Raw genomic sequence first — 23711 nt, 5'->3', positions numbered from 1 at the left:
GGGTGCTGCACCATGACACCAGACTGGCCGTCTCACACCTGTACGCTGACCCGTGTCTGTTAGATATGAGGCCAATGAGGGTGGTTTCAACAGCAAACTTTAGAAGTTGTTTTGCACTTATTTTTTATCTCTTATATAATGCAATCAACTGCATGTGCGTGGCTGAATTTATCTCTGGTTTGTGTAGTGATTCTTTTCACATGAAGAGCTGTAGAAACGTACAGTACTGACCCCATCCAGGGATCTGCTACAGAGCTACGCACATTTCCATGCACGTCGTCATTACTGATACATCTGAACGTTTGCGTGAGTAAGACTTGTTCTACAGGTTGTAGAAAAATACATAACATACTGTAACAGATAACATTTCCTGTCCCAGTTCTCTAGAAATGGAGAAAACACACAAGAGCATGCAAATTACTGTACAGTACACACATCTTAGCCTCCAATAGAGTTGACTGTATGTTGGTTTACATGTATTTTCTGTAATATTTACAATATTTCAGTTTTCAGCCACAGTGTGAAAAAACTGAATCATTGATTCAATAAAAATGGTATCAAAGCATCTCTTCATTTGAATCAAATTCTTTGCATTAAAGGTAAAATAGACACAGATGATAGAGACAACAAATAGCAAAAGGTTAGAATGACAATCACACTGAGGCCAGTGTTTTGTATTTTGTTGTCCACTGTGTTATGACTGATTGGACATATTTATATACTTGATTGCAAGTTGTGTTGTTTGAAGGCAAAATTAGCTTTTGTTGCACACATTTAAATATTTTTACACAATTAGAGCCTTTTGCAAATAAAAGGTGTAATTTTGACATTGGAGCAGCTGTTTAAACCTGTGTGTTAACTGTTTAGACAATGTAGCGTTTCATTGGATGGCTGCTTCACAGCGATCAATAAAAACTGTAATACATGTATGAAGTCACATAGTAAAATGATATCCAGCAATGGGTGAAATGATGTGATGAGGAGCAAAGCAAGAGCTGTCAGAATTAAAGAGATGAAAATATGTTGATCATGTAATTTAACACAAGTATATTAAATCACTTACTGTTTCTCTTTTCATGTTACCACTGGAAGGACAAAAGTATTCATTATTTAAACATGACATTAAAAAAGAGGGTGAACAGGCCACTAAGATGCCTCCTGCCTCCTACAAAAAGTGTTTCTAGGTTTATTATAGGTACAGTAGAACATTAAATAGTCTCAATAATTTTATAAACCAATATTTTTTACAGACAATATACAATGAGATTTAGAGTCAGAAAATCCACTGTCTGTAGAAAAAAAGTTGTTTTAGGTTTCACATTTATGAGTCTTTTGTTCATAACATCTATAGATTGATAAACTTGTTTTGGCGTGTAGTGATGGTGCAGGATTTGTAGCATGTCTTTGAGAACACAAACACATAAAGATCAATTCTAAGTTTCCACTAAATTCCACATCAGGAGGCGCCTTGTGGTCAAATGTTCGGCCACCAGCTTGGTGAATCTTGAAGTTTTATAGTATTATCTTCTGAACACGACCTCACATCTGTACTACTGTAGCCCAATGTGGAAATGTGAGGCATTAGAAATACTGTTGTATCCCTTCAACAAGCAGTGTTTGCACTTAAAAATAAGCTGGAACTCGTCATCGTGAATGAAACAGGTCGTTTAATACAGTTTTGATAACATAGTATTTGAGTTTCTGCTTGCGTTTGTTCTCTTGATTGACAGCTGCGTTGGCCTCCAGCAGGCCTGTGACGGGAAAGCTGGTGGGTGGTGTTTCACTGGTATTTTTTTACAGCATGTGGAAAAAAAGTTTTAGACTAATTTACTGGTTTACTCCAACATTGTTCCACATACAGTAACACAGTCTAATTGTTAAAAACTGTGACACTAAGACCGACATCTTGCGCAATAATTCTAAACTTAACAATAATTACATTTACTAAAATTTAAAAATGAAACAGACAACAACATTACCTATCATAATCACATAATCACTGCATGACAGGATAAACCTAAACACGAAAGGCTAAATGTTAAATACACAAACTCAAATAAACTCAAAATCACTGCAAAGGTAGGAAATAACAGAGAATACATACACACAACATGAAAGCAGGATTCCTGCAGCATCAGGTTGAGTTGAGGCCTTAGCAGACAGAGGCAAAGCAGGAGCAGACACATGAGCAGGACTACGAGACCAAGAAGGAACCACAGACTGTCCTTGGGTTTAATGCAATCTCATCGTCGTCGTACAGGCAATGGTCAAAATCAGGAAGTCAGAGTGGCAACGGTACAGGAGGAGCAGGCAAAATGGAGTGTCCGTGAGCAGGTGATCAGGTAACACAAAACAGGCGCGGCTACAGTAGACAAAGTACAGTAAGGCTGGAGCGAGTATGAGAACTCACTTAGGATTCTTTTACTGGTCTTCGAGGGTCTTCGAGGTTTTAGCCCTAGCTATTTATCAGGGCTCCTCGTCCCCTATGAGCCTTGGAGGACCCTCAGGTCTACGGGTAGCACTGTACTAATCACTAAAACACACAATGAAGCATCTTTCCAGCAGTATGGTCCCCGTCTATGGAACAGCCTACCTAAAGACCTGAGGGCTGCAAATAGTCTTCATATTTTACTCATTTTTTATAGAATTTAATTTTATTATTTTACTTAAACGTAAGTAAATTTATTTTATAAAGTTTTAACAAATATTTTATTAACTTTTATTAGATTTTAGCTTTTATATTATATATTTAAATTTCTATTATTATTTTTACCTGAACTATATTTTACTATTTTTTATTAGCTTTTACTTTTTTTTTACTTCTATATATTTCTAAACCTCTAGTTTTTTCTTTAGGATAGTTCCTATGTGAAGTAAGGGGGGGTCAGATGGTAAATGTGATGGTCAGAAAAACAGACCCGAACCCTAACCCAACCCAAAAGGCCAAAAACAAATGAAAGACCAAAAATGTGTCACCAGAGCAAAGTGAAATCCCCAGTTCTTATTTTGTCTTTAATTATATCTTTATTGAACACACTCACAAACAAAACCCACAAAAGGTATGACTCCTAAAAACGCTCAAACAGCGCCAGTGGCCATAAACATAAAAAATGACATAAAGGCGATAACTGAATAAGTTTTTGCCAAAAGGAAAGACATTTGCACACTTAGCATATGAAGAACTGGCTTAGCCTGGTTTGACTTTCTGTTTGTTACACATACAGATTACAAAATTAGAAAAATAAAACCTACAGTATACTGTAAACTACACATTGATACAGTAGGTTTTATGTATGTAGACACCACATTAGTCACTTTCTAGTATTAAAAGTTTGAATTTGACAGTAAATTTTATAGTTTATGAAGAATTATAACTTGGCTGGTAAAAATCCCGGGCAGCACGGTGGTGCAGTGGGTAGCACTGTCACCTCACAGCTACATGTACAAGAGCCTTTCTGTGTGGAGTTTGCATGGTTCTCTCAAGGTTCTCCAACAGTCCAATACATGCATTAGGTCACTCTAGATTGCCTTTAGGTGTGAGTGTGTGTATAAATGGTTGTCTGTCTGTGTGTGTTGCCCTGCGATGGACTGGCGACCTGTCCAGGGTGTACCCGGCCTCTCGCCCCTGACCCTGCATTTAAGGCGGTAGAAAATGGATGGATTAATAGTAAAAATCCCAGTGATATCGTCAGCAAACAGTAACTACGTGTTCACACGAAATGTTATGATGTTTGTGTGTCATGTCTCATCATCACCACAGTAATACTATGTTATTGAAGGATCACAGTTTACAATTTAGGTGTGGATCTGATAAATATGGATGATCAATCAATGCTAATACAAACAGATAATCACCTAGTAAAAGAATAGCAAACCAGCAGAAATCTTATAAATCTTTTGTAGCACACCCAATTTACTAAGGAATCATCAAATCAATCTATTTAGTGGCTGAGGAAACTCTTACTTTTTTGGGTGGAAGTACAGATTCTTGGTGAGCATTGAAGCAAAGCAAGGCATTTGCTTTGTTTTAACATAATCATGGTTTATACGCATCCTACCATCCCTCGTAGCCACATCTCTGTTGACTAGGGTCAGTAATTGTGTGAATTCAAGGGAATCTCCATACTTCTCAAGCAGCTTACACAGGTCCTGGATGTACCAGGAGCCATTCACCGTGCTTCGGAAGGAAAAAAAACCTTAAATGACACAAGAGAGGAAAGAACAGCTACTGAGTGATCAGAAAAAAGGACATTTAAAATTCATGATTGATTGTAGACTAAATGACACACAACTGAATAAATTGAAATGTTAGTTTAAGAACAGACTAATAGTTCTCTGTCAGTTCATCCCACATTACCTTTAGCCACTGAATAACACATGATGAAATCAGATCCAGCAGGGAAGGTGTTTATGGAGCCAGCCTCAATAATATTGACTTCAGTGTTCGCGGAATCAACAGGTTGATCATGCTCAGATCCGCGACAAGCCTGGCGACATTGTGTGGATTTTAGATGTGTATTGATTTAAAATTAAAGTCATCCAAGCCATTGATTATCCATTGATGTAAATGGAGCTGTTAGTATGTGCTACCTGAAATATGAAGATTTTGGGTTTCCCCGCAAGGCTTTTGCACTTGGTTCCTCTGAACTTGTCTGTAATGTCCTTAATGGCAAGTTCACCATCGTAGGTATAAACATGACCACCATGACCGTGGCTCATAAAGACAACTAGTAAGCAGTCGGCATTAGAATGATCATCCTTTGCAGCTGGTGGGACAGCAATTATTTGTTAAATTCACAACTCAAGGGGCCAAAGCTAAACCTCATCCAGTCCAATTCAACTGTTGACTGAATGAATAAACAGATTGTAGTGTACAGTAGTTCTTATAGTGATCATGAATGTGCTGTACCTACTTTTACTTATTGTCTCTTTAAGTACCTCTTGTCTTAAATTTGTGAAGACATTCACTTCAAATCCAAGACCTTTCAGACTTAAAGAAAAGTTAACATAAATTGATCATGTAATTAAGTACAAAATGAAAGCACTTAATGTTTTTTATATATACCACAGAAAAACATCCCAGTCACTAAATAACTACACAGAAGAAATTCACGAGGAAACACTTCAGCCAAATATCAACAACAGCTTACTGAAAAGACGGACATTACCTTCTTTTCAAGTTCTTGCAGTCAGTCTCACTTCCAAACCTTGGATTCATCTTCAGGTCAGGATCAAACTCCTCGTAGTTAAAGATGAGGGCGAGGCCTCTTCTTACATTCTTCATATTGTAGACCTCTAGAGGACCTTTAGAAGACCTGTTTTTATGATTACAGGTAGGACACAAATATTGCCAACAATACAAAATATAAATAGTAACAATAATACTAATGTTATGCTAATGCTCTAATATTAACATTACTTGTTAACTCGACCAAAGTAAAAAAATAATTTTCCACCCAAACCCTTTGGGTGAAAACCCAAACCAGAAGAAACGTACCTACTGAAAAACCCATCTGTGTCTGTGAGGCTTTCTGTGAATAAAAAAAGAAACATCATACAGTACATTAGTCACCCAGACAATAGTGTAACTGCACTGATAAACTCTGATGCATGTTTGTCACCAGGCCACACTCTTATTAGACTCTCCAGTCTAATAATAGACCAAAGGTAAGCATTCAAAAATACTAAACATTATATAACTATTATTATAAAGTCAGAGTCTTGACCTTAATCAGTTGTGCCAAAATGATCCAAATGGTTCATGCTTTCACAAATATATGAAGTCTAGTGTAACGCTGTTTTCTGTCTGATTTGCTGTCTGACAAAACATTGACCAAAGTCCAGGCATCTCATCCCTAAATCACATTTGTAACATTGTGACTGACATTTAACCTGGAACAACAATGTTATTTTATAAAAATCAAAATACTGTGAGCACCTTTAGTTTCAAAGCATGGAAGTCAAGTTACCTTCAGACATGTCTGCTGTGTTAGAGATGTGCAGATGTTGTCCTCACTCTGACTCTAAGAGAAGTGGATTTTACTCTTCATTGCATCACAGATAAAGCAGCACTTGGTCTCCTCCCCTGAAACCTCATTGGCTGTTTCAGAGGAGGCCTGACATCTGTCATTCAAGCCTTAGTTATATCACAGGGTTTGTACACAGGAATTAACCCTATGGACCCCAGAGCCTATTTTCTTACATTTGTTGGAGCCCCACAGCGCTCTACCAAGAAACTAAATTAAAAAATTAAGTAGGACAGAAACGACCTACAGCTGTTATTGTGTATGTGTTATGAATTGTGAAATTCTTTTTCCTTCTTACAGTAAGAAGAGATAAGATAGATACTTTAATTGCTGGAACTTATTAAAACCTCAAAAACACTGATTAAAGTAGCTGAACACAAATTTGAAATTAGTCTAATGATCTATGAAAAAGAAAGGTAATGATATCCACAGAAATTATATTATGAAAAGGCTAAACATCTTGATGCATGACATAATTATGTGCCAACAAACGAAAGATAGAATAATTAAACATAGAGTTTTGTTGCTCAAATACAATAATGGAGGATCAAGGACTTCAGAGACTGAACTTCCTACAAAGTTAGTAACTAGGAACAAATACTTTGTATGTCAGAAATGAAGATCAGGCATATAAGGATGCACTAGCAGTTAGTAGGAATGTTAAACCAGTCAGAGGTTCTCTGGAAATTACAGTAGGAAGAACAGCACAGGGGGGTTGAGTATGTGGTATAAGAATGTGTACGCTTTGTTATGTACCATCTCGGTCTGGCCTCTCTGAGTTTAAGATAAGACTGCCGTGGATAAACAATCGGGTATGTCACATGTTGCATGCTTGATCAGTTGCATTTACATCAGGCAATGAGACAAAGCAACAAATTACGGCCTGAGGAGAGCCATTACAGCAGCCAAGAAGCAGTACAAAGGATACAGGAAGGCACACACACAACTGGATCACCCAGATGCCCCCCCCCCCCACCCCCCACCCCCCCCCCCACCCCCCCCCCCCCCCCCCCCCCCCCCCCCCCCCCCCCCCCCCCCCCCCCCAATGCAAAGTATGCAAAGTGCTGAGAAAGATCAACCCCTGCAAAGCAGCAGGATCAGACAACATTCCTGGCTCATGATCCTCAGCATGGTGCTGCAGGACCTGAGCCTCCTCAGGAAGTGCATCCTGCTCTGAGCCTTCTTGTACACAGCTGAGGAGTTCTTTTTACAGTCCAGTTTTTGTCCAAGTACACTACCAGGTATTTGTACTCGGTTGCGACCTCCACCTCTTCATTTTTAATAGTAAGAGGGGTGACAGCACTCCCAAATCTCCTAAAGTCTATCACCAGCTCCTTGTTTTACTGATGTTCAGTTGGAGGTGGTTCTGTCCACACCAGTCCACCAAGCTGTTCACCACTTCCTGATACACTGTGACATCACCACCCTGGATACCTCCTATAATAGCAGAGTGATCAGAGATCTGGAGATGACAGGTCTCTGAGTTGAAAGGGAGACAGGGAGTCCCCTGTGGAGCACCAGTGCCGCAGACCACAGTGTCAGACACACAGTTCTGTAGGCGGACGTACTGGGGGCAGTTGGTGAGGGAGTCCATGATCCATGAGATCAGAGGGGCCTCAACCTGCATGTCCTCCAGTTTCTCTCCCAGCAGCGCCGGCTGGATGGTGTTAAATGCACTGGAGAAATCAAACATGATCCTCACTGAGGCGCCAGGCATGTCCAGGTGGTTGTAGCTGTGATGAAGCAGATGTATGATGGTGTCCTCCACTCCTAGAAGGGGTTGATATGCAAACTGGAGGGGGTCGACTGAGGGTTTGACCAGAGAACGCAGGGAGTCCAGGATCAGCCTCTCAAAATCCAAGATGTGAGAGGTCAGAACCACGGGTAGTCGTTGAGGACGTGGCGTCTTATTCACTGGCACAATGCATGACTTTTTCCACCCAAGAGGAACTCTTCTTCTACTTCCGCCTCTCGAGGAGTGCAGACGTGTTTTCTCTCTGCTCCCACTCTGCTTTTGCTTGCAGTGTCCTTGTCTTGTCTTTTTCTGAGCACCCTGATCTGCTATTCTGGAATAACATTTTTGAACATGGAGCTAATCAACGGGTCACTCAGCGCATTGGACAAAATGTTTTCACAAAGGAAAGAATCTCCGGGAGAACCACTCTGCCCCTTGGGGACTTTTGCCTCCGGCTACGTGCGGGACGCGTGGGATTCCTGGTGCCCCCTGTGCCTGGAGCCTCTGTCCATCGAGGATGCAGAGGATCTATTCATATTTTGGACGTTGATAACTGGGCTACTCATGATTGGCTTTGGTGGTGCCCTGCTTTATCGGAAGATTGGAAAGATTGGAAAATCTGTGGCCGGCTCATTGGCGTGTCCACCGGCTGTGGAGCTGCAAACGCCGACGGGGGCCATGGTTACTCGGCTGACGGAATTACACCAGAGGATTGCCCGGATTGAAGGACTGATCTGTAACATCTCAGCCCGTTCGGATGCCCGGATTACAGGACTGACTAATAAGATCTCAGCCCGTACGGAGGAAGACAAGAGACTGAGGGATAACATCTGCAGACAGACTGAACACTTGGTGAATATGGTGACAGCCTTGTCTGACAGGCTTGAGGAGATGTCACGGGTGACCCATGGTCCCACAAGAGGCGAAGAAGCCCTGAGTTCTGACCGATTGGAGTATTGATCTAGACAAATTAGTCATGGATTGTTAAAATGTATTAAATTTGGCTGTGTATTACTCTGTCCCTTCTCCCTCACCCCCCTCCCTTCCCGGGTCCAATCTAGCTCACCAGCTGTGCCTCTATCTATCCTCTTCCCCTTATTGTGACTCCCTTCAAGGACAACTGTTGGACTGACCTGTAAACATCTTGGTCGGCCTCGGTCATACTTCTATAAACAACACTTCACTACACTGATTCAGATACACCCCCCCCCCTCCTTACAGTCTCACTGTCTGCTCTCCGACCTTATCTATCTGTCCTGATGAACCCAAGGAAAAAATTCCAGCAAGGTTTCCACTTGTACTGTGTGATACTGTATGTGTGTGCGTTTTATTACTGTTTGTACTGCAATTTGCTTCCACTGTCGGACTAGCGCCGGGTAACCTGGCTGCTGATGGGAATTTCCCCGCTGTGGGACTAATAAAGGCATTCTTAATCTTAATCTTAATCTCTCCAGCTGCAGGCTCAGGTTGAAGATGTGTTGGAGGACACCACACAGCTGGGGAGCACAGACTTTCAGCACCCTTGGGCTGATTCCATCAGGTCCTGCAGCCTTTGTTGGATGAAGCTTGTTCAGCTCCTTTCTTATCTGATCTGCTGTGATGTGTGAAGTGGGGGTGGAGGAGCCCTGTAGGTCGAGTGAGGGGGGGCCTGCCGTGAGCAACCTGGAATCTTATATTAAAAGGTTTAATTAACATCTAGTTTACTTGACCAATGTCTGTACATGTCGGAGACCAGTGCAACCAGTGAGATGCTCTTTTCAACTTGCCTGAAAAGTGATTGGGGCCAATATCTTTTCATCAGAAGCTTATTTATGAATCAGTCCATGGCGTCATCGTGTTAATATTGACAGATTTAAGTTCACTTAACCACTGCTTGTACCTGTCTGAGGCCAGTACAACCAGTATGATGCTCGTTTAGAGTTGTCAAAAAGTGATTATATAATATGTTTTGATCAGAAGCTTATTTCTGTCGCAGATCTGAGTCGTAGCATCGGTCACAATCGACGATCGCTGTAAAGAGAATTAAGATGATTATTATGATCTAAAAGCACAATATTTACAAGGTATGGCAGTTTGAGACCGAAATAAGCAGCTGTAGTCCGCTCCCGCGTACGGCATTCCATTTCTGGCAGACAATCACTTTTTGGCATGACACCTGTCCTGCTCTTGCGCACCAGTTTTTCGGATGAGGGAAAGTATAAATCCAAGTGTAAAAACGGACAAAAAACTATGTATAACAACATGATCAGAGAGGGTGCGCTTTAAATTCTAAGGCTAGTAAAGAAAATCACAAGCAATAGGTGAAAAGAGCTGCCGCAAAACAGTAACTACATGTTTACACATGATGTTATGAAGTTTGTGTGTCATGTGTAAATTTTTTGTCTCATCATCACAGTAATACTATGTTAATGAAGGATCAAAGTTTACAATTTAGGATTAGATCTGATAAATATGGATGACCATTTAACGCTTATACAAACAGTAGTGCTCATAATCACCTAATTAAAGAATAGTAAAACAGCAGGAATCCATTGCTCACATAGTTGAATTGCACTTGACTGTTTTTTGAGATATGACAGATAATTAGCTAGAAATCCTTGGTAATAAGTTCATGTTTCCAGTAAAGATCTGGCTACAGCAACCTTAAAAGCGTTTGGTATGTAACCTGTTAGCTGAGACATATTGTTATGAACATGTTGACAGAAAATAAAACTTTTAGGATTTTAGTTTATACTATTGGGCTTTGAGTAAAAGGCTGATTTATTAGAGTTCTGTTGCTCAAATACACTAATGGAGGAACCAGGACTTCAAAGACGAACCTTCCTACAAAGGTTTCCTAGGAACAAATACTTTGTATGTCAGAAATGAAGATCTGACATATGAGGGTGCAATAACAGTTAGTAGGAATGTTAAACCAGTCAGCAAAAGGATGATTAGGTTCTCTGGAAATTAGGAAGAAGAGTACTGGGGAGTTGAGTATGTGGTATAAGAATGTGTACTCTTTGTTATGAGTCTCAAGGTAAAGAATTTAGAAGTTGCTGGAATGTACAGCTACTGTACAGATGCACAGTGGTAATGCAGTTGTATAGAAAAAAATAAAAGAAAAAGAAAAACAGACATCAGTGGTAACATTCAACACGGGGAGTTATACTAAAGTGCACAAGAAAGGTACACTATAGAACTATATTATACACCTTAAAGTTAGAAGAGATTTTTTAGGCCTCAAAGGTCAAACTGAGTTTAAGTGTTTCTGACCTCAGAGAATGAAAAAGACCCATCCAGAACAGGAATCGTTTTGGAGGGGAGTGTGGTGATGGATGAACTGGCCACACTTTCTAGCTTTGGACTGGTCAATCCACCTGGACAATCTGAAATACATGGAAAAACACTTAGCTTTCTTCAGAAGCTGCTGTGATGCTAAAGCTGGGTAGAAGTGAGCTTTCTCTTAAATTCAAACACTGAAAAATCAACTTATGACTAGTTCTGATATTTCAGTTCTTAGTTTGTGATGTTACACTGCTTGCTGCTACTGTATATACTGTACATAGTATATTGTATGGCATAGTTACAGTACAGTATGTCTGGTTAGGAGTTGCATTACAATATGGCTTTTGTTTATTGTATTGAAATGACTAAAGCATGAATTTTAAATAAAGTAGAACAAGAATACATTTTTTGAGTGTCTTTTGACTTTTATGACTTCAGTGGTCCAGTTTACTAATTTTAATTTAATTTTTTAGGTTCAGTCTAAAGTGGCATCCCTGCCTCGTGTTGTTTGTACTGAGGTTGTCCTCAATTCAATTCAATTCAATTTTACTTGTATAGCGCCAAATCACAACGAGGAGAGGAGATAGAAGGAAACAGAGGAGCTCAGTGTATAAATGAAGTCCCCCAGCAGTCCCCCAACAGACTGATATGTAATGCAGTTGTTAGACAGGCTTGAATTTTAGCTTCGCTTCACCCACAGTGTACTTAGGCGCTGGCAGCGCCTGCCGGCAGGCAACAGCACCATTGGTAAAGACGCTCCTGATCGTTCACAAAAAACACAAGCTAGACGCTATGCTCCGTCCATAGATCACTCTGTCAAAGAGAGTGCATGCTCAAACAGATACTGTAGGTAATGTAAACCAAGGCATTGACATTGACAGCCAACAGGATGTCACCCAGGTAAAGCAAGTCACCGGATGTCGGTCATCAGGTAAAGTGGTCACTCTTTCATATAGAAAACCAGTTTACGTTAGCTACCTGTTAGCATATGGGGTGCCGAATGTAAAAGAAGCACCTATAACTAGTTTTCTCACATTTAACTAAATGACACATGGTTAACATTTAACCTTTACATTTAACATTTACATCTACATTTAGACTTTTGCACATTTAACTAAATGTGAGAAAACATGTTGTCATTTAGTTAAATGTGAGAATACTAGTTTCTAGGTGCTCCTTTTACATTCGGCACCCCATATTAGCGACAGAGTAATCTGTGGATGAAGCGCCTACTGTTACCTACCTACCTGTTAGGTCAGTGGTCCCCAACCTTTTTTGCACCACAGACCGGTTTAATGTCACAATATTTTCACAGACCGGTCTTTATGGTGGGGTGGAAAAATAACCCTAATAATTTACCTACTCTAGTACCTGCTTCAACCGAGTAGGAAGAAGTTATAGTTGTCTAGTCCTACACACCTTAGTGTGTAACTTCTATGTATGAAATTACGTGTATTTTGTTAGGTTGTATTATTAATAAGGTTGTATTTAAAGGGGCTTCAATGTGTCTTTAACATTACCATAGGGTACCGCTTGTTTATCATTCAGGAATATCCCAGGTTGCCATTACCACAGAAAATGAGAGATGAACACACACCACCTATGGTGGAGAACATGCAAACTAGGGTACCGCACCAGGAATCGAACCAAAGACCTTCTTGCTGTGAGGTAACAGTGCTACCCACTGCAACACCATTCATTTTTTACCACTTATTCACATTCCACCAACTTTGAAATACTTTACCTTGAAACTCATGTACACAACAAAGAGTATACATTGTTATACTACATACTTAACTCCCCAGTGCTATTCTTCCTCATTTCCAGAGAACCTAATCATCATCTATTCTGACAGGTTTAACATTCCTACTAACTGTTAATGCAACCTCATACAAATTTTATTATTTATTGGCACATAATTATGTTATGCATCAAGATGTTTAGCTTTTTTATAATATAATTCATTATTAGACTTTAATTTCAAATTTGTGTTCAGCAACTTTAATCACTGTTTTTAAGTTTTAGGAAAAAAACAACATTTCACAATTCAATTTTTGATCTATTATTGATTTATGTTGCTTTTTGCAGTTTGAAGCAGCAGCTTGTACAAACCCTGTGACGTAACTAAGGCTTGACTGACAGGTGTCAGGCCTTCTCTAAAACCAATGAGGTTACAGGGGAGTGCTGCTTTATCTGTGATGCACTGAAGAGTAAAATTCACTTCTCTCAGAGTCAGAGTGAGGACAACATCTGCACATCTCTAACACAGCAGACATGTCTGAAGGTAACTTGACTTCCATGCTTTGAAACTAAAGGCGCTTTACCTGGAACATTGTTGTTCCAGGTTAAATGTCCATCACAATATTACAAATGTGATTCTTTGGTCACTGTTCTAATTGTATCAGACAGCAAATCAGACAGATAACAGCGTTACACTAGACTTCATATATTTGTGAAAGCATGAACCATTTGGATCATTTTGGCACAAGTGATCAAGGTCAAGACTCTGACTTTATAATAATAGTTATATAATGTTTAGTATTTTTGAATGCTTACCTTTGGTCTATTATTAGACTGGAGAGTCATGGTCTACACTCACCCTTCAACGGTTCTCTCCTGAGAAACACCTTGGCCTTGTCTTTATTAAGTCGTAGCTTATTGACAAACATGCATCAGAGTTTATCAGTGCAGTTACACTATTGTCTGGGTGACTAATGTATGTTTGTATAAATGTGTGTTTTCTCCGTTATTCACAGAAAGCCTCACAGAGACCAACGGGTTGTTCAGTAGGTACGTTTCTTCTGGTTTGGGTTTTCATTTCATTCACTTTGGTCTAGTTCTCAAGTAATGTTAATATCAAAGTATTAGCATAATATTGGTATTATTGTTATTATCTGTATTTTGTGTTGATGTTAATATTTGTGTCCTACCTGTAATCATGAAACAGGTGTTGTACAGGTTCTCCGGAGGTCTACAATATGAAGAATAGAAGAAGAGGCCTCGCCCTCATCTTTAACTACGAGCAGTTTGATCCTGACCTGCAGATGAATCCAAGGTTTGGAAGTAACACTGACTGCACAAACTTGGAGAGAAGGTAATGTCTGTGTTTCTAGTGAGTTGCAGGTTGGTTTGGTTGTGTTTTGTCTTTAATTGTTTTGTAGTAACAGGAAGAACTTATGTGGCAACAAAAAAAACTTTCAGTGCTTTAACTTTGTATTTTTCTATGAATCTCTCTTTAAGTCTGAAGGGTCTTGGCTTTGATGTGAGGGTCTTCAAAGATTATAAAAAAAGTGAAGTTAATTCTGAACTTGATAAAGGTAAGTGCAGCATAGTCAAAATTCATATATTAAAATTTCAAACTGCGAGAAATGTTAAGCTACGGTATCAATCAGTATCATTTGTGATGATACTGTGTTGATGTTAAACGCTATTGTGTATTATTGAGAGTAACTGGGAGATTGGATGAGGTTTAACTTTGGAGTTAACTAAGCATGAGACTAACAAATGTTTGTTGTCCCACCAGCTACAAAGGAAGATCATTCGAATGCAGACTGTTTATTAGTTGTCTATATGAGTTATGGTACTCGGGATAAAGTTGTAAAAAGTGAAGACAATCATGAGGATGGTGAAGAAGATGATGATGAAGATAATAAAAAGGGTGAAGGTGATGCATGTAATACAGAGGATAATGTTTATGCCTATGATGGAAAACTCCCCATGAAAACCATCACAGACAAGTTCAAAGGAACTGAGTGCAAAACTCTTGTGAGAAAATCCAAAATCTTTATCTGGCAGGTACATGTAAAAAATGAAGAAATATCCATTTACATCGATCAAAACATTACTTTATTTTACTGTATTACTGTGTATACAACCTCATCAACCTATACGATTTAAACAGTGTTAATGGTTTATGTCTCCAGGTTTGTTGTGAAAATGAGGAGGAAGCTCATGATGCCATGATGAAAAGGAAAACTTTGGCAGGTCCTGCATCTGTAAAAACCATCCCTGCTGCAGCTGATTTCATAATGTGTTATGCTGTGGCTAAAGGTAAAACCTGTAGGAGGAACTCATGGAGAACTATTAGTTTTTTTTAAACTCTTGTTGATTGTATACGTTCTAGAATTGATCATTTCTTTTAAATGTCCTTTATCTGATTGCTCAGTAGCTGTACTCTCCTCTCTTTTATCATTTTAGGCAGCTTTTCCCATCGGCACATTGAAAAAGGCTCATGGTACATCCAGGATCTGTGTACCATACTTGAGAAGTACGGGAATTCACTTGAATTCACACGATTACTGACCCTTGTCAACAGAGAGGTGGCTAAAAGGGAGGACAGGACAATAACAAACCAAGGCATTAAAACGAAGCAAATACCCTGCTTTGCTTCGATGCTCACCAAGAAACTGTACTTCCAAACAAAATAGTAACAGTTTCCTCAACCACTAAATGGGAGGATTGATTTGATGGTTCCTTAGAAAATTTGGTGTGTTATAAAAGATTTATATGATTTCTGCGGATCTACTATTCTTTTACTTAATAATGATCAGTTCAACTATTTGTATTGAGTCACCAGCCATATTTATGAGATCTTATTCTAAATTGTCAACCGCGATCCTTCACACTATTACTGATGATGAAACAACAAACTGACACAAACATCATAAAGTCATGTGTGATCATGTAGTAGCTAAGCATATCACTGGGATTTTTACCAGATAGAAAGTGATTTGTGTGAATTTAACGTCTACATACATAAAATATATCAATGTGCAGTTTAAAGGTTTATTTTTCTAACTTTGAATAGGTTTTTGCTAAAAGAACGAAATAGTTATTACCTAGATTCATGTGGTTTTGCGTTTATGGCCACTGGCACTGTTTGGGTGTTTTTATATGTCAGACCTTCATTCTCATTCCCTTGACTGGACTCTAGCTTTGTTTAATGGGTGTGTTCAATAAAGATATAATTAAAGATAAAAAAAAACTGGGGATTTCACTTTGTCCTTGTGACACATTTTTGGTCTTCCATTTGTTTTTGGCCTTTGGGTTGTTTTCCTGTATGATACAATTAACGTTTTATTCATCTACACTAAATGGCCACGTCATCTCTTGTTACAAAATATTCTCACAGACTGGACACTTATATTGCCACTTCCTGTTTTATTTTTTGTATCTGTTGAATCTAACAACTCACACATATACTGTACTAAAGTACTTAAAGTGTCCAGGTGAAAGTGTCCAAAACTGTGCAGTTGAGTCTGTAAGACTGTCCAACTCAGAAACAAAAAGAAAGTTTTAACAACGCAGAGAGAAAAAGGACCGACAATTACTTCCAAATTAGTTTTAAAGAAATGTTTGTTCATTGATGGCGCTTCCTTTGCAGTGCAGTAGTATACTGTATGTGTACATGTGTTGTATGTATGAGTCAGATGTAAAACATTATCCCAGTTCAGTGTGATTGCGCAGTATGCTGCCGGTGACACATGTGGAGAAGACTTGCTGTTTTTCCAATAAAAGGGTTAACAAGGGGGGAGGAATTATTCAAGTATTTCATTGACTTTGCTAAAGAAAAAAGTCTACAGATTGATAAAGTTGTTTGGGCGTGTGCTGATGGTGGAGGATTTGTAGCATGTCTTTGAGAACACATAGACACATTTTATGTTTTGCATTGAATTCCAGATCACCAGTAAATCTTGAAATAAAATATGTCGACCATTCAGAGCTAGCTGACAAGAACTGGCTCTTGAAGTTTATAGTATTGTCTCATGAACACGACTTCACATCTGAACTACTGTAGCCCAATGTGGAAATGTGAGGCATTGGCATTTATCCCTTCAACAAGCAGTGTTTGCACTTGAAAACTAGCTGGAAGTGGATGAAACAGGTTGTTTACTACAGTTTTAATAACATAGAATTTGAGTGTCTGCTCGGGTTTGTTCTCCTGATTGACAGCTGCGTTGGCCTCCAGCAGGCCTGTGACGGGAAAGCTGGTGGGTGGTGTTTCACTGGTATTTTTTACAGCATGTGGAAAAAAAGTTTTGACTAACTTACTGGTTGACTCCAACACCAACATTGTTCCACATACAGTAACACAGTCTCATTGTTACAAACCGTGACACTGTTCACCCACAAACACGACCGATGTCACTAAGACCGACTCAATCTCTGCTCAACCTGGAGCCACGGCCAAGGCGGCAAACTCGCTATGGAGTTCAAACTCTAGACGTGCTCTCTGAGGAGCAGAGGTCACACCAGCAGATGGAGAGTTGAGACACCAGGATGAAGCTAAACACTGTTTACGTGGAGGGATCAGCAGTGTCGACTCATAGCCTGGAGTCAACGCCAAAGCTTTCGGTGTGACTGTATGTGTGTACAGTAATTTGCATGTTCTCATGTGTTTTCGCCATTTCTTAAGAACTAGGACATGAAATGTCATCAGTGTTGTTCTACAACAAGTGTTACTCACGCAAACGTTCAGATGTATCAGTAATGACGATGTGCATGGACGTGCTTCCGGTGTGACTGTATGTGTGTACAGTAATTTGCATGTTCTCATGTGTGCATGGGTTTTCTCCATGTCTTAAGAACTGGGAGAGGCTCCAACAAGACCTGCGACCGGAAAGTGACTGGTTGAAATGTCATTAGTATTTTTCTACAACCTGTAGAAGTCTTGCTACTTCATTTGTTGACTACAAGGTCACCTAAGATCTCATTTCTCCTACTTTTTAAGGATCATTTTTACATTGATCAAATGAATTTGTTTCCTCTTGACATGTTGGCCTGATCATCCATTACGTATATGGGAACCTGATATATCTTGCTGACATATGAATAATTGCATCCCACACAGCTGGTATGGCTCGACTCCACCGGAGTCCATCGGCATATACAGTATCGGCCCCTGTGGCTGGCACCCATTTGGCTTGTCTTGGGACAATAGAAACATTTTCCTGATAGCCGAGTCACTCATTATTTCTTACTAATCAAACCGGCCACAACTTGTAGGAAGAGCTGTGGTGATTAGTGGCAAAAGAAACCCACCACGCTTTACAGTATGAGTATTCTTTTTTGGTTTAAAGTCGTCTTTAGTTTTTTAGGGTCCTAAGGCTTCCTCTGTCTCTGCCTCTTTAACTTGTTATATTGGTCCGCTGAAAGAGCGAAAAGCTTAAATGCTAGTTGGCATATGGTCTTTACAAGATCCGTCGGGCACACAGACAAAATAGCCTGTCGCTGGCGTGGTCCGCTGGACACTAACACTTTTAGGAGAGGCAGATTTCTCTTTAAACAGTGGGACATTATTATTACTGAAACGCTCTGGGCATTGAGGCGCCGAATCCACCAATAAGTAGCGACGAGGCGTCTTTGTTGCATCGTCATAACTCTCCATAAAATAATCTTTGTGTCTGGGAACAATCTGCTGGGCCAACACGGATGTTTGAAGTTTATCACGCGGAGTTTTAAAGAGAACAAGATGCGCTGAATTCAGGTTCAAAGTTCGACCGTATTTGCCTTAATGAAAAATATTCTGGGTCAGAAACATGACAGAAAAATTGCAACGGTGTCGATATAACACCGGTCACATCCATATTGTGTAAACATTTTAACAACCTCAGGATTTTCCAGCGCATGAAAACATTACATCATCCAGAATGATTAGATGATGATTTCAATCCCTAGGAAAAATCTCTTCATCGTCAAAGGAACCAGGTAGATCTCTTCATCTTCTGCAAGTTGCTAATCTATACAACTTTTTCAGGCATAATGTTGGTCATATATTTACAATTTTCCAAAAAACGTTTCACTAAATAGGTTTTACCAGACCTGCTTGGGCCGACAACCATGCAGAAAGGAGCCTTGAGTTCTTCATAAAAATCAATCAGCTCCATTCTTGTCAGATTTCAATAACCAAACAGCGAACTTTTACTGAAACTCGCTGAATCAAAGTTGATTCTCTTGCATACCAGTCTTGTAGCATGATACTGTACCTTTCACTTTCGAAGGCTGCCAATACAGAACTCTGTGATCGAGCGGCTCCATATTACTCAGTTCACTCTGGTGTGCCCTGTTGTAAATGCGGCATTGTCGGTTTTGTTTGTGCGTGGCATTGTCATGTTATTGCATAAGTAGAGCCGTGTTTTCATCTAGAAACCCAAAACATATTTTTCATTCTGTCTCCTGTAAAACGTTCGCTGCAAAATGTTGTTTTAATACATTTACGCCACTCTCTTTAAGACAAACCCAAACTACTGTAAAAGCAAGGAGAGACTTTATACTTTAACATTAACATAGGCACCGCTTTGACTGCGTGGGTGCGGTAAACTTGCATTTGAAAAAGTTTTCTGCTGGGCTGCATCTAAAGTGTTAATAGATTGCTACAGCTGATCATAGATGTGCTGCACTTATCTTCGATGGATTTTATCATTAACTTCATCTCTAAACGGCTTTACTTCAAAGCCAAGACTTGTCAGGCTTAAAGAAAGATGACAATAAGCTGTAAGCAATTAATATTATATAAAATATAACCATAATAGAACCAGCAGCTCTGTGGAAAGACAGATACCTTTCCTTCAAGTTGGAGCAGTAAACTTTACTTCCAAACCTGGAGTTCGAGTCCAGTTTCCAGTAGAAGTGAGAGAGATGTCCTCTTATTTCGTTAACCTTGTGTTCCTCCTCAGGATTGATATCTAAGAACCTGTTTCATAATTAATTCCATACATAGTGAAAAAGAAAATACAATTATAGTGTAACGCCTTTCTTAAGTATAACTGAACTTTTCAAGTGAACAAACTTAAATGGTACTTTTCTGTTTATTTCAGTTACAATGTATGATAATGTTAGAAAAGAGCGCCTTCTGTGGACTCTTCATTTTTATTCTGTCCGCTGGCAGATCATAGTGCACGTGCTGCAAGGATCATTGTATTGCAAAGGAAGCTCCGTCAATAAACAAACCTTTCTGTAAAATAAATTTGGAAGGAATTATCGGCCCTTCTCTCTCACCACAACAAGACTCTACAGACATCTAAACATTAACAATATTGACTCAAACAGTATTTCTGAGACACAGTAACTCTTGCCATGCCTTTTTCTGGGATATTTCGATGCAAATGTAGCGTGACGTGTATTGAAGTGCTGCTTTATTTTAACGTTGCATATATTAGACACACTGCAGAACAAGCTTTCTCTAATTCTTCTGTCCATGTGTTACCGGCGCCAGACCTAGGGAAGTCTGGACCAGCCACAGGTGATACACAGGGTGGAAAATGAGTCAGATGCAATCATCAAAAGACCTACATCTGCCAGCTCTGTCCTGGGCTGTCCACTGGACTCTGTGGAGGCGGTGGGTCAGAGGAGGATGTTGGGCAAGTGAACATCCATCATGGACAATTGCTCTCATCCACGGCATCAGACTGTGGGAGCTCTGAGCAGCTCCTTCAGGCTTAACAAGCTGAAGGAACCTGTTAAGCCTGCCAAGCTAAACATGGCACGACAAGCTAATCCAAAAAACTTTACAAAAACATGTGGCAGCTCACTGTTCTATTTGTTACATATACAGATTATCAAGTCTAATAATCTATGAAGAAGAAAGTTGATGATATCCACAGAAATTATATTATGAAAAAGCTAATCATCTTGATGGATGACATAATTATGTGCCAAAAAAATGAAAGAAAGAATAAGTAAACATAATCAAGAAAGATTAAAAAAGCAATGCACAGTGGCAAAAATAAGAAGGTTAAAATGTTTTGTTTGCTAGTTTGTTGGTAAAATGATGTGTTTCATCATTGTAGCTACTCAGCTGCTACTACAATGATTTATCTACTGTACATCTTCAAACACAAAGTCACTGGTAAACAGGTTGAGAAAACGTAAGTTTATTGTTGTGCTTGGTTTCCAGTTTTTCTGCAATTCAAGTGTGTGGTCTGTAACCTGTTCACTGAGACATGAACATGTTGACAGAAGATAAAACCTGTAAGATTTTGGTTTGTACTATTGGGCTTTTGAGGAAAATTTATTTAGTGTTGTTATGTTACAATAATGGAGTAACCAGGACTTCAGAGACAGAACTTCCTACGAGATTAGTAACTAATAACAAATACTTTGTATGTCAGAAATGAAGATCTGACAGATGAGGTTGCTCTGACAGTTAGTAGGAATGTTAAACCAGTCAGAGGTTCTCTGGAAAATAGGAAGAACAGCACAGGGGGTTGAGTATGTGGTATAAGAATGTGTACTCTTTGTTATGTACCATCTCAGTCTGGCCTCTCTGAGTTTAAGATACAGTAAGACAGTCAGGTACGTCACATTCTGCATGCCCGATCAGTTGCATTCACATCAGGCAATGAGACAAAGCACAAAGCAACAAATTACACTCAAGAAGAGCCATTACAGCAGCCAAGAAGCAGTACAAAGAGAAGCTGTTTCTACTCCACTGCTGATGCTCCTCAGACAGCGTACCGGATGACCTCATCACAGTCTATGCCCACTTTGAGACCAATGGTAACAATACAGGAATGCACACACACACACCTGGATCACACAGCCCCCACCCCCAATGTGTCATCCGCTGAGGTATGCAAAGTACTGAGAAAGATCAACCCATGCAAAGCAGCAGGACCAGAAACATTCCAGAGTGGGCCCTCAGAGCTTGTGCTAAAAGCTGGCAATGTACCCACCTCCATCTTTAACCTCTCACTTGGTCAGAGCATCGCCCCCATCTGTTTCAAAACCACAACCATTGTCCTCCCTAAGAAGAGCTCCTCAACCTGCTTAAATGACTACAGGCCGGTAGCACTCACTCCAATCATTATGAAGTCTACTTTGGATGCTATTGCCACAGTTCTTCACATTTTCCTCTCCCACCTGGAGGATAAGTTGCTCTTCACTGACTACAGTTGTGCCTTCAATACAGTCATGCCTCATAAGCTCACTCACAAACTGCAAACAATCAGACTACACCCCACACTATAACTGGCTCCTTTGTTACAGTATGTTAAAAACCTTGAACCTCTGAATAAGATAAGACATACTTTATTGACTAATGTATTATTTTTAGAATTTTTAGATTTTTTATCAGATGTAGTTCTAATTTAATTGAAGTGACCATACTGTACAAGAAAAAATAAGAAGAAACTAGAAATGGCTTAATTTGGATATTACCAATCAACCATATTGTAGTGTTGAGGTACCTGTAATAAAATACAATCACACTACCTATAGCTCACGTGGTGAAATGTTGTGAGGAGTACACTTGCAGTTTCCACCAACGGAGGGCAATGTGGCTTCATGTCACTCAGTCCTGTTTCTCTGGAATAATTTTACTATTATGTAAGTTAGTGAATAAACATTGTACACGAACCAGTCTTGACAGCATATTGTCCCCTGAATACAATGGAATTGGTTTCATGACTGTTGAAGGTTCTGGTGCATCTGAACCAGAACTCTGCGTTTGAATGAAGGTGCTCTTATTTCTACCCATAGCCCATTTACACGTCTGTGGAGGAATATCAACCCACCTGTCGTCAGTTAACAGAGAGGCACACGCTTTAGCTGGTGTCAGTTTGTCTGCACACTTTATTCTGCAGGCCTGGCCTCTCTATGGTTCCTCTCTACTGTATGTTCCTCCATGGCGCCCATGCCCTTTACTGGCATATCTGCCTAATGACACCCCGTTATTTCTAACTTCTAAGTCCTTATTTCTCGTTCTTTATTTCCACTTGGAATACCTGTTTCCCAGTCATCTGAAAGCTCTTCCTGACCACCCAGAGCCTGTCTCAACTTCTGTACAAATTCCTGGCAGGTTTTTTTTAATTCTTCAACTTCCACCACTTGTTCTCTTCTTTTCTGTCCTTCTTTCCTTCCTTCTGACCACCAGAATCATCTTACACACCACCGTGTGGTGCTGACTGGCTACACTCTCTCCTATCACCACTTTGCACTAACCTCTCTCAAATGACCTTGTCGATCCCTGCCATTGTAGAACAATTTGTATCCTCCTCTAATACGATTCACCTTGTGTCCTGCAAACACAGTACATTAACCTTCCTTCTCTCCATCATGTCTGCCAGCTCTCTGCCTTTCCCTGTCATTGTGCCAACGTTAAGAGTCTCTATTCTCAGGTCTACTCTTCTATGGAAATGACCATAGGCCTGTTAGAAGCACGTCTTCTGTGCCTATGTCACCTCAGGGTAACACCTGAGAGGCCTGTGACATTATTTTGACATGTGTTGTTCTCCACAATATTGCAATTATTAGAGGGGAGCAACACCCTATCCTACAAATACAAGACCCTGAGGAAGACTCCACTCACCCTGAAGATTACTGGGAAGGAAGGACAGTCAGAGATGTCGTATGCCATAATGTCTTCTCACATTATTCAGGTACCACCACCAAAAAAACAAAAAACAAAAAACGGAATAAATGCAAATCATAATTTGTATTTGTATTTGTAATCTGTATTTGGTCTTCTTCATTTCCTACAAATACAAAGGCATTTGTAAGATTTTATGATTCTTGCAATAATTCACACAATTCAACTGCTTTTGTTTGAGAATTTTAATATCTAGATCTGTCTTTTCAATCTGACGGTCGAAGTATAACATTTCCTTGTTATTTTTTTCTATTTTCTTGATAAGATGAAGTTTTTACAACTCCTTAACCAGTAACTAAAAATACAGAAGATTTAG

General features: G+C 39.6%; 3 protein-coding genes across 3 annotated transcripts in view; 2 read left to right on the top strand and 1 right to left on the bottom strand.

Annotated features, from left to right (window-relative positions):
* Positions 1-21380, top strand: part of LOC114864558 (caspase-4-like) — a 47393-nt gene extending 26013 nt beyond the window's left edge. The window contains exon 15 of the mRNA XM_055508166.1: positions 21322-21380. The gene's annotated coding sequence lies outside the window, so the exon portion shown is untranslated. The remainder of the gene's footprint in view (positions 1-21321) is intronic.
* LOC114862307 (caspase-6-like) lies at positions 2516-6041 on the bottom strand. The gene is made up of 7 exons (XM_029162481.3): positions 5970-6041; positions 5498-5531; positions 5169-5315; positions 4914-4990; positions 4591-4766; positions 4358-4487; positions 2516-4196 (listed from the first exon to the last, which is right to left on the bottom strand). Exons 1-7 carry the CDS (start codon positions 5977-5979, stop codon positions 3961-3963), a joined length of 810 nt encoding a protein of 269 aa, XP_029018314.1. The 5' UTR covers positions 5980-6041; the 3' UTR covers positions 2516-3960.
* Positions 13990-16106, top strand: LOC114864385 (caspase-6-like). Its single transcript, XM_029165256.3, has 6 exons — positions 13990-14122; positions 14269-14345; positions 14552-14622; positions 14713-14823; positions 14952-15078; positions 15226-16106. The coding sequence occupies exons 1-6, from the start codon at positions 14007-14009 to the stop codon at positions 15453-15455; spliced, it is 732 nt and encodes a 243-aa protein (XP_029021089.2). The 5' UTR covers positions 13990-14006; the 3' UTR covers positions 15456-16106.
* Positions 21381-23711: the final 2331 nt, after the last annotated feature.

The sequence above is a fragment of the Betta splendens genome, chromosome 1, assembly GCF_900634795.4.
Source record: "Betta splendens chromosome 1, fBetSpl5.4, whole genome shotgun sequence".
Classification (NCBI taxonomy): domain Eukaryota; kingdom Metazoa; phylum Chordata; class Actinopteri; order Anabantiformes; family Osphronemidae; genus Betta; species Betta splendens.
The sequence above is the reverse complement of the archived record's forward strand: the minus strand, read 5'-3'. Positions and strand labels throughout refer to the sequence as shown.

Coding starts and splice junctions, on each gene's coding strand:
- LOC114862307 (XM_029162481.3), bottom strand. Junction 4,488..4,590: donor CCAAAATCTTCATATTTCAG/GTAGCACATACT, acceptor CAATGTCGCCAG/GCTTGTCGCGGATCTGAGCA. Junction 4,197..4,357: donor GTGTTATTCAGTGGCTAAAG/GTAATGTGGGAT, acceptor GTGTCATTTAAG/GTTTTTTTTCCTTCCGAAGC.
- LOC114864385 (XM_029165256.3), top strand. CDS start 14,007: ATGAAGAATAGAAGAAGAGGCCTCGCCCTCATCTTTAACTACGAGCAG. Junction 14,123..14,268: donor TGCACAAACTTGGAGAGAAG/GTAATGTCTGTG, acceptor TCTCTCTTTAAG/TCTGAAGGGTCTTGGCTTTG. Junction 15,079..15,225: donor GTGTTATGCTGTGGCTAAAG/GTAAAACCTGTA, acceptor TTATCATTTTAG/GCAGCTTTTCCCATCGGCAC.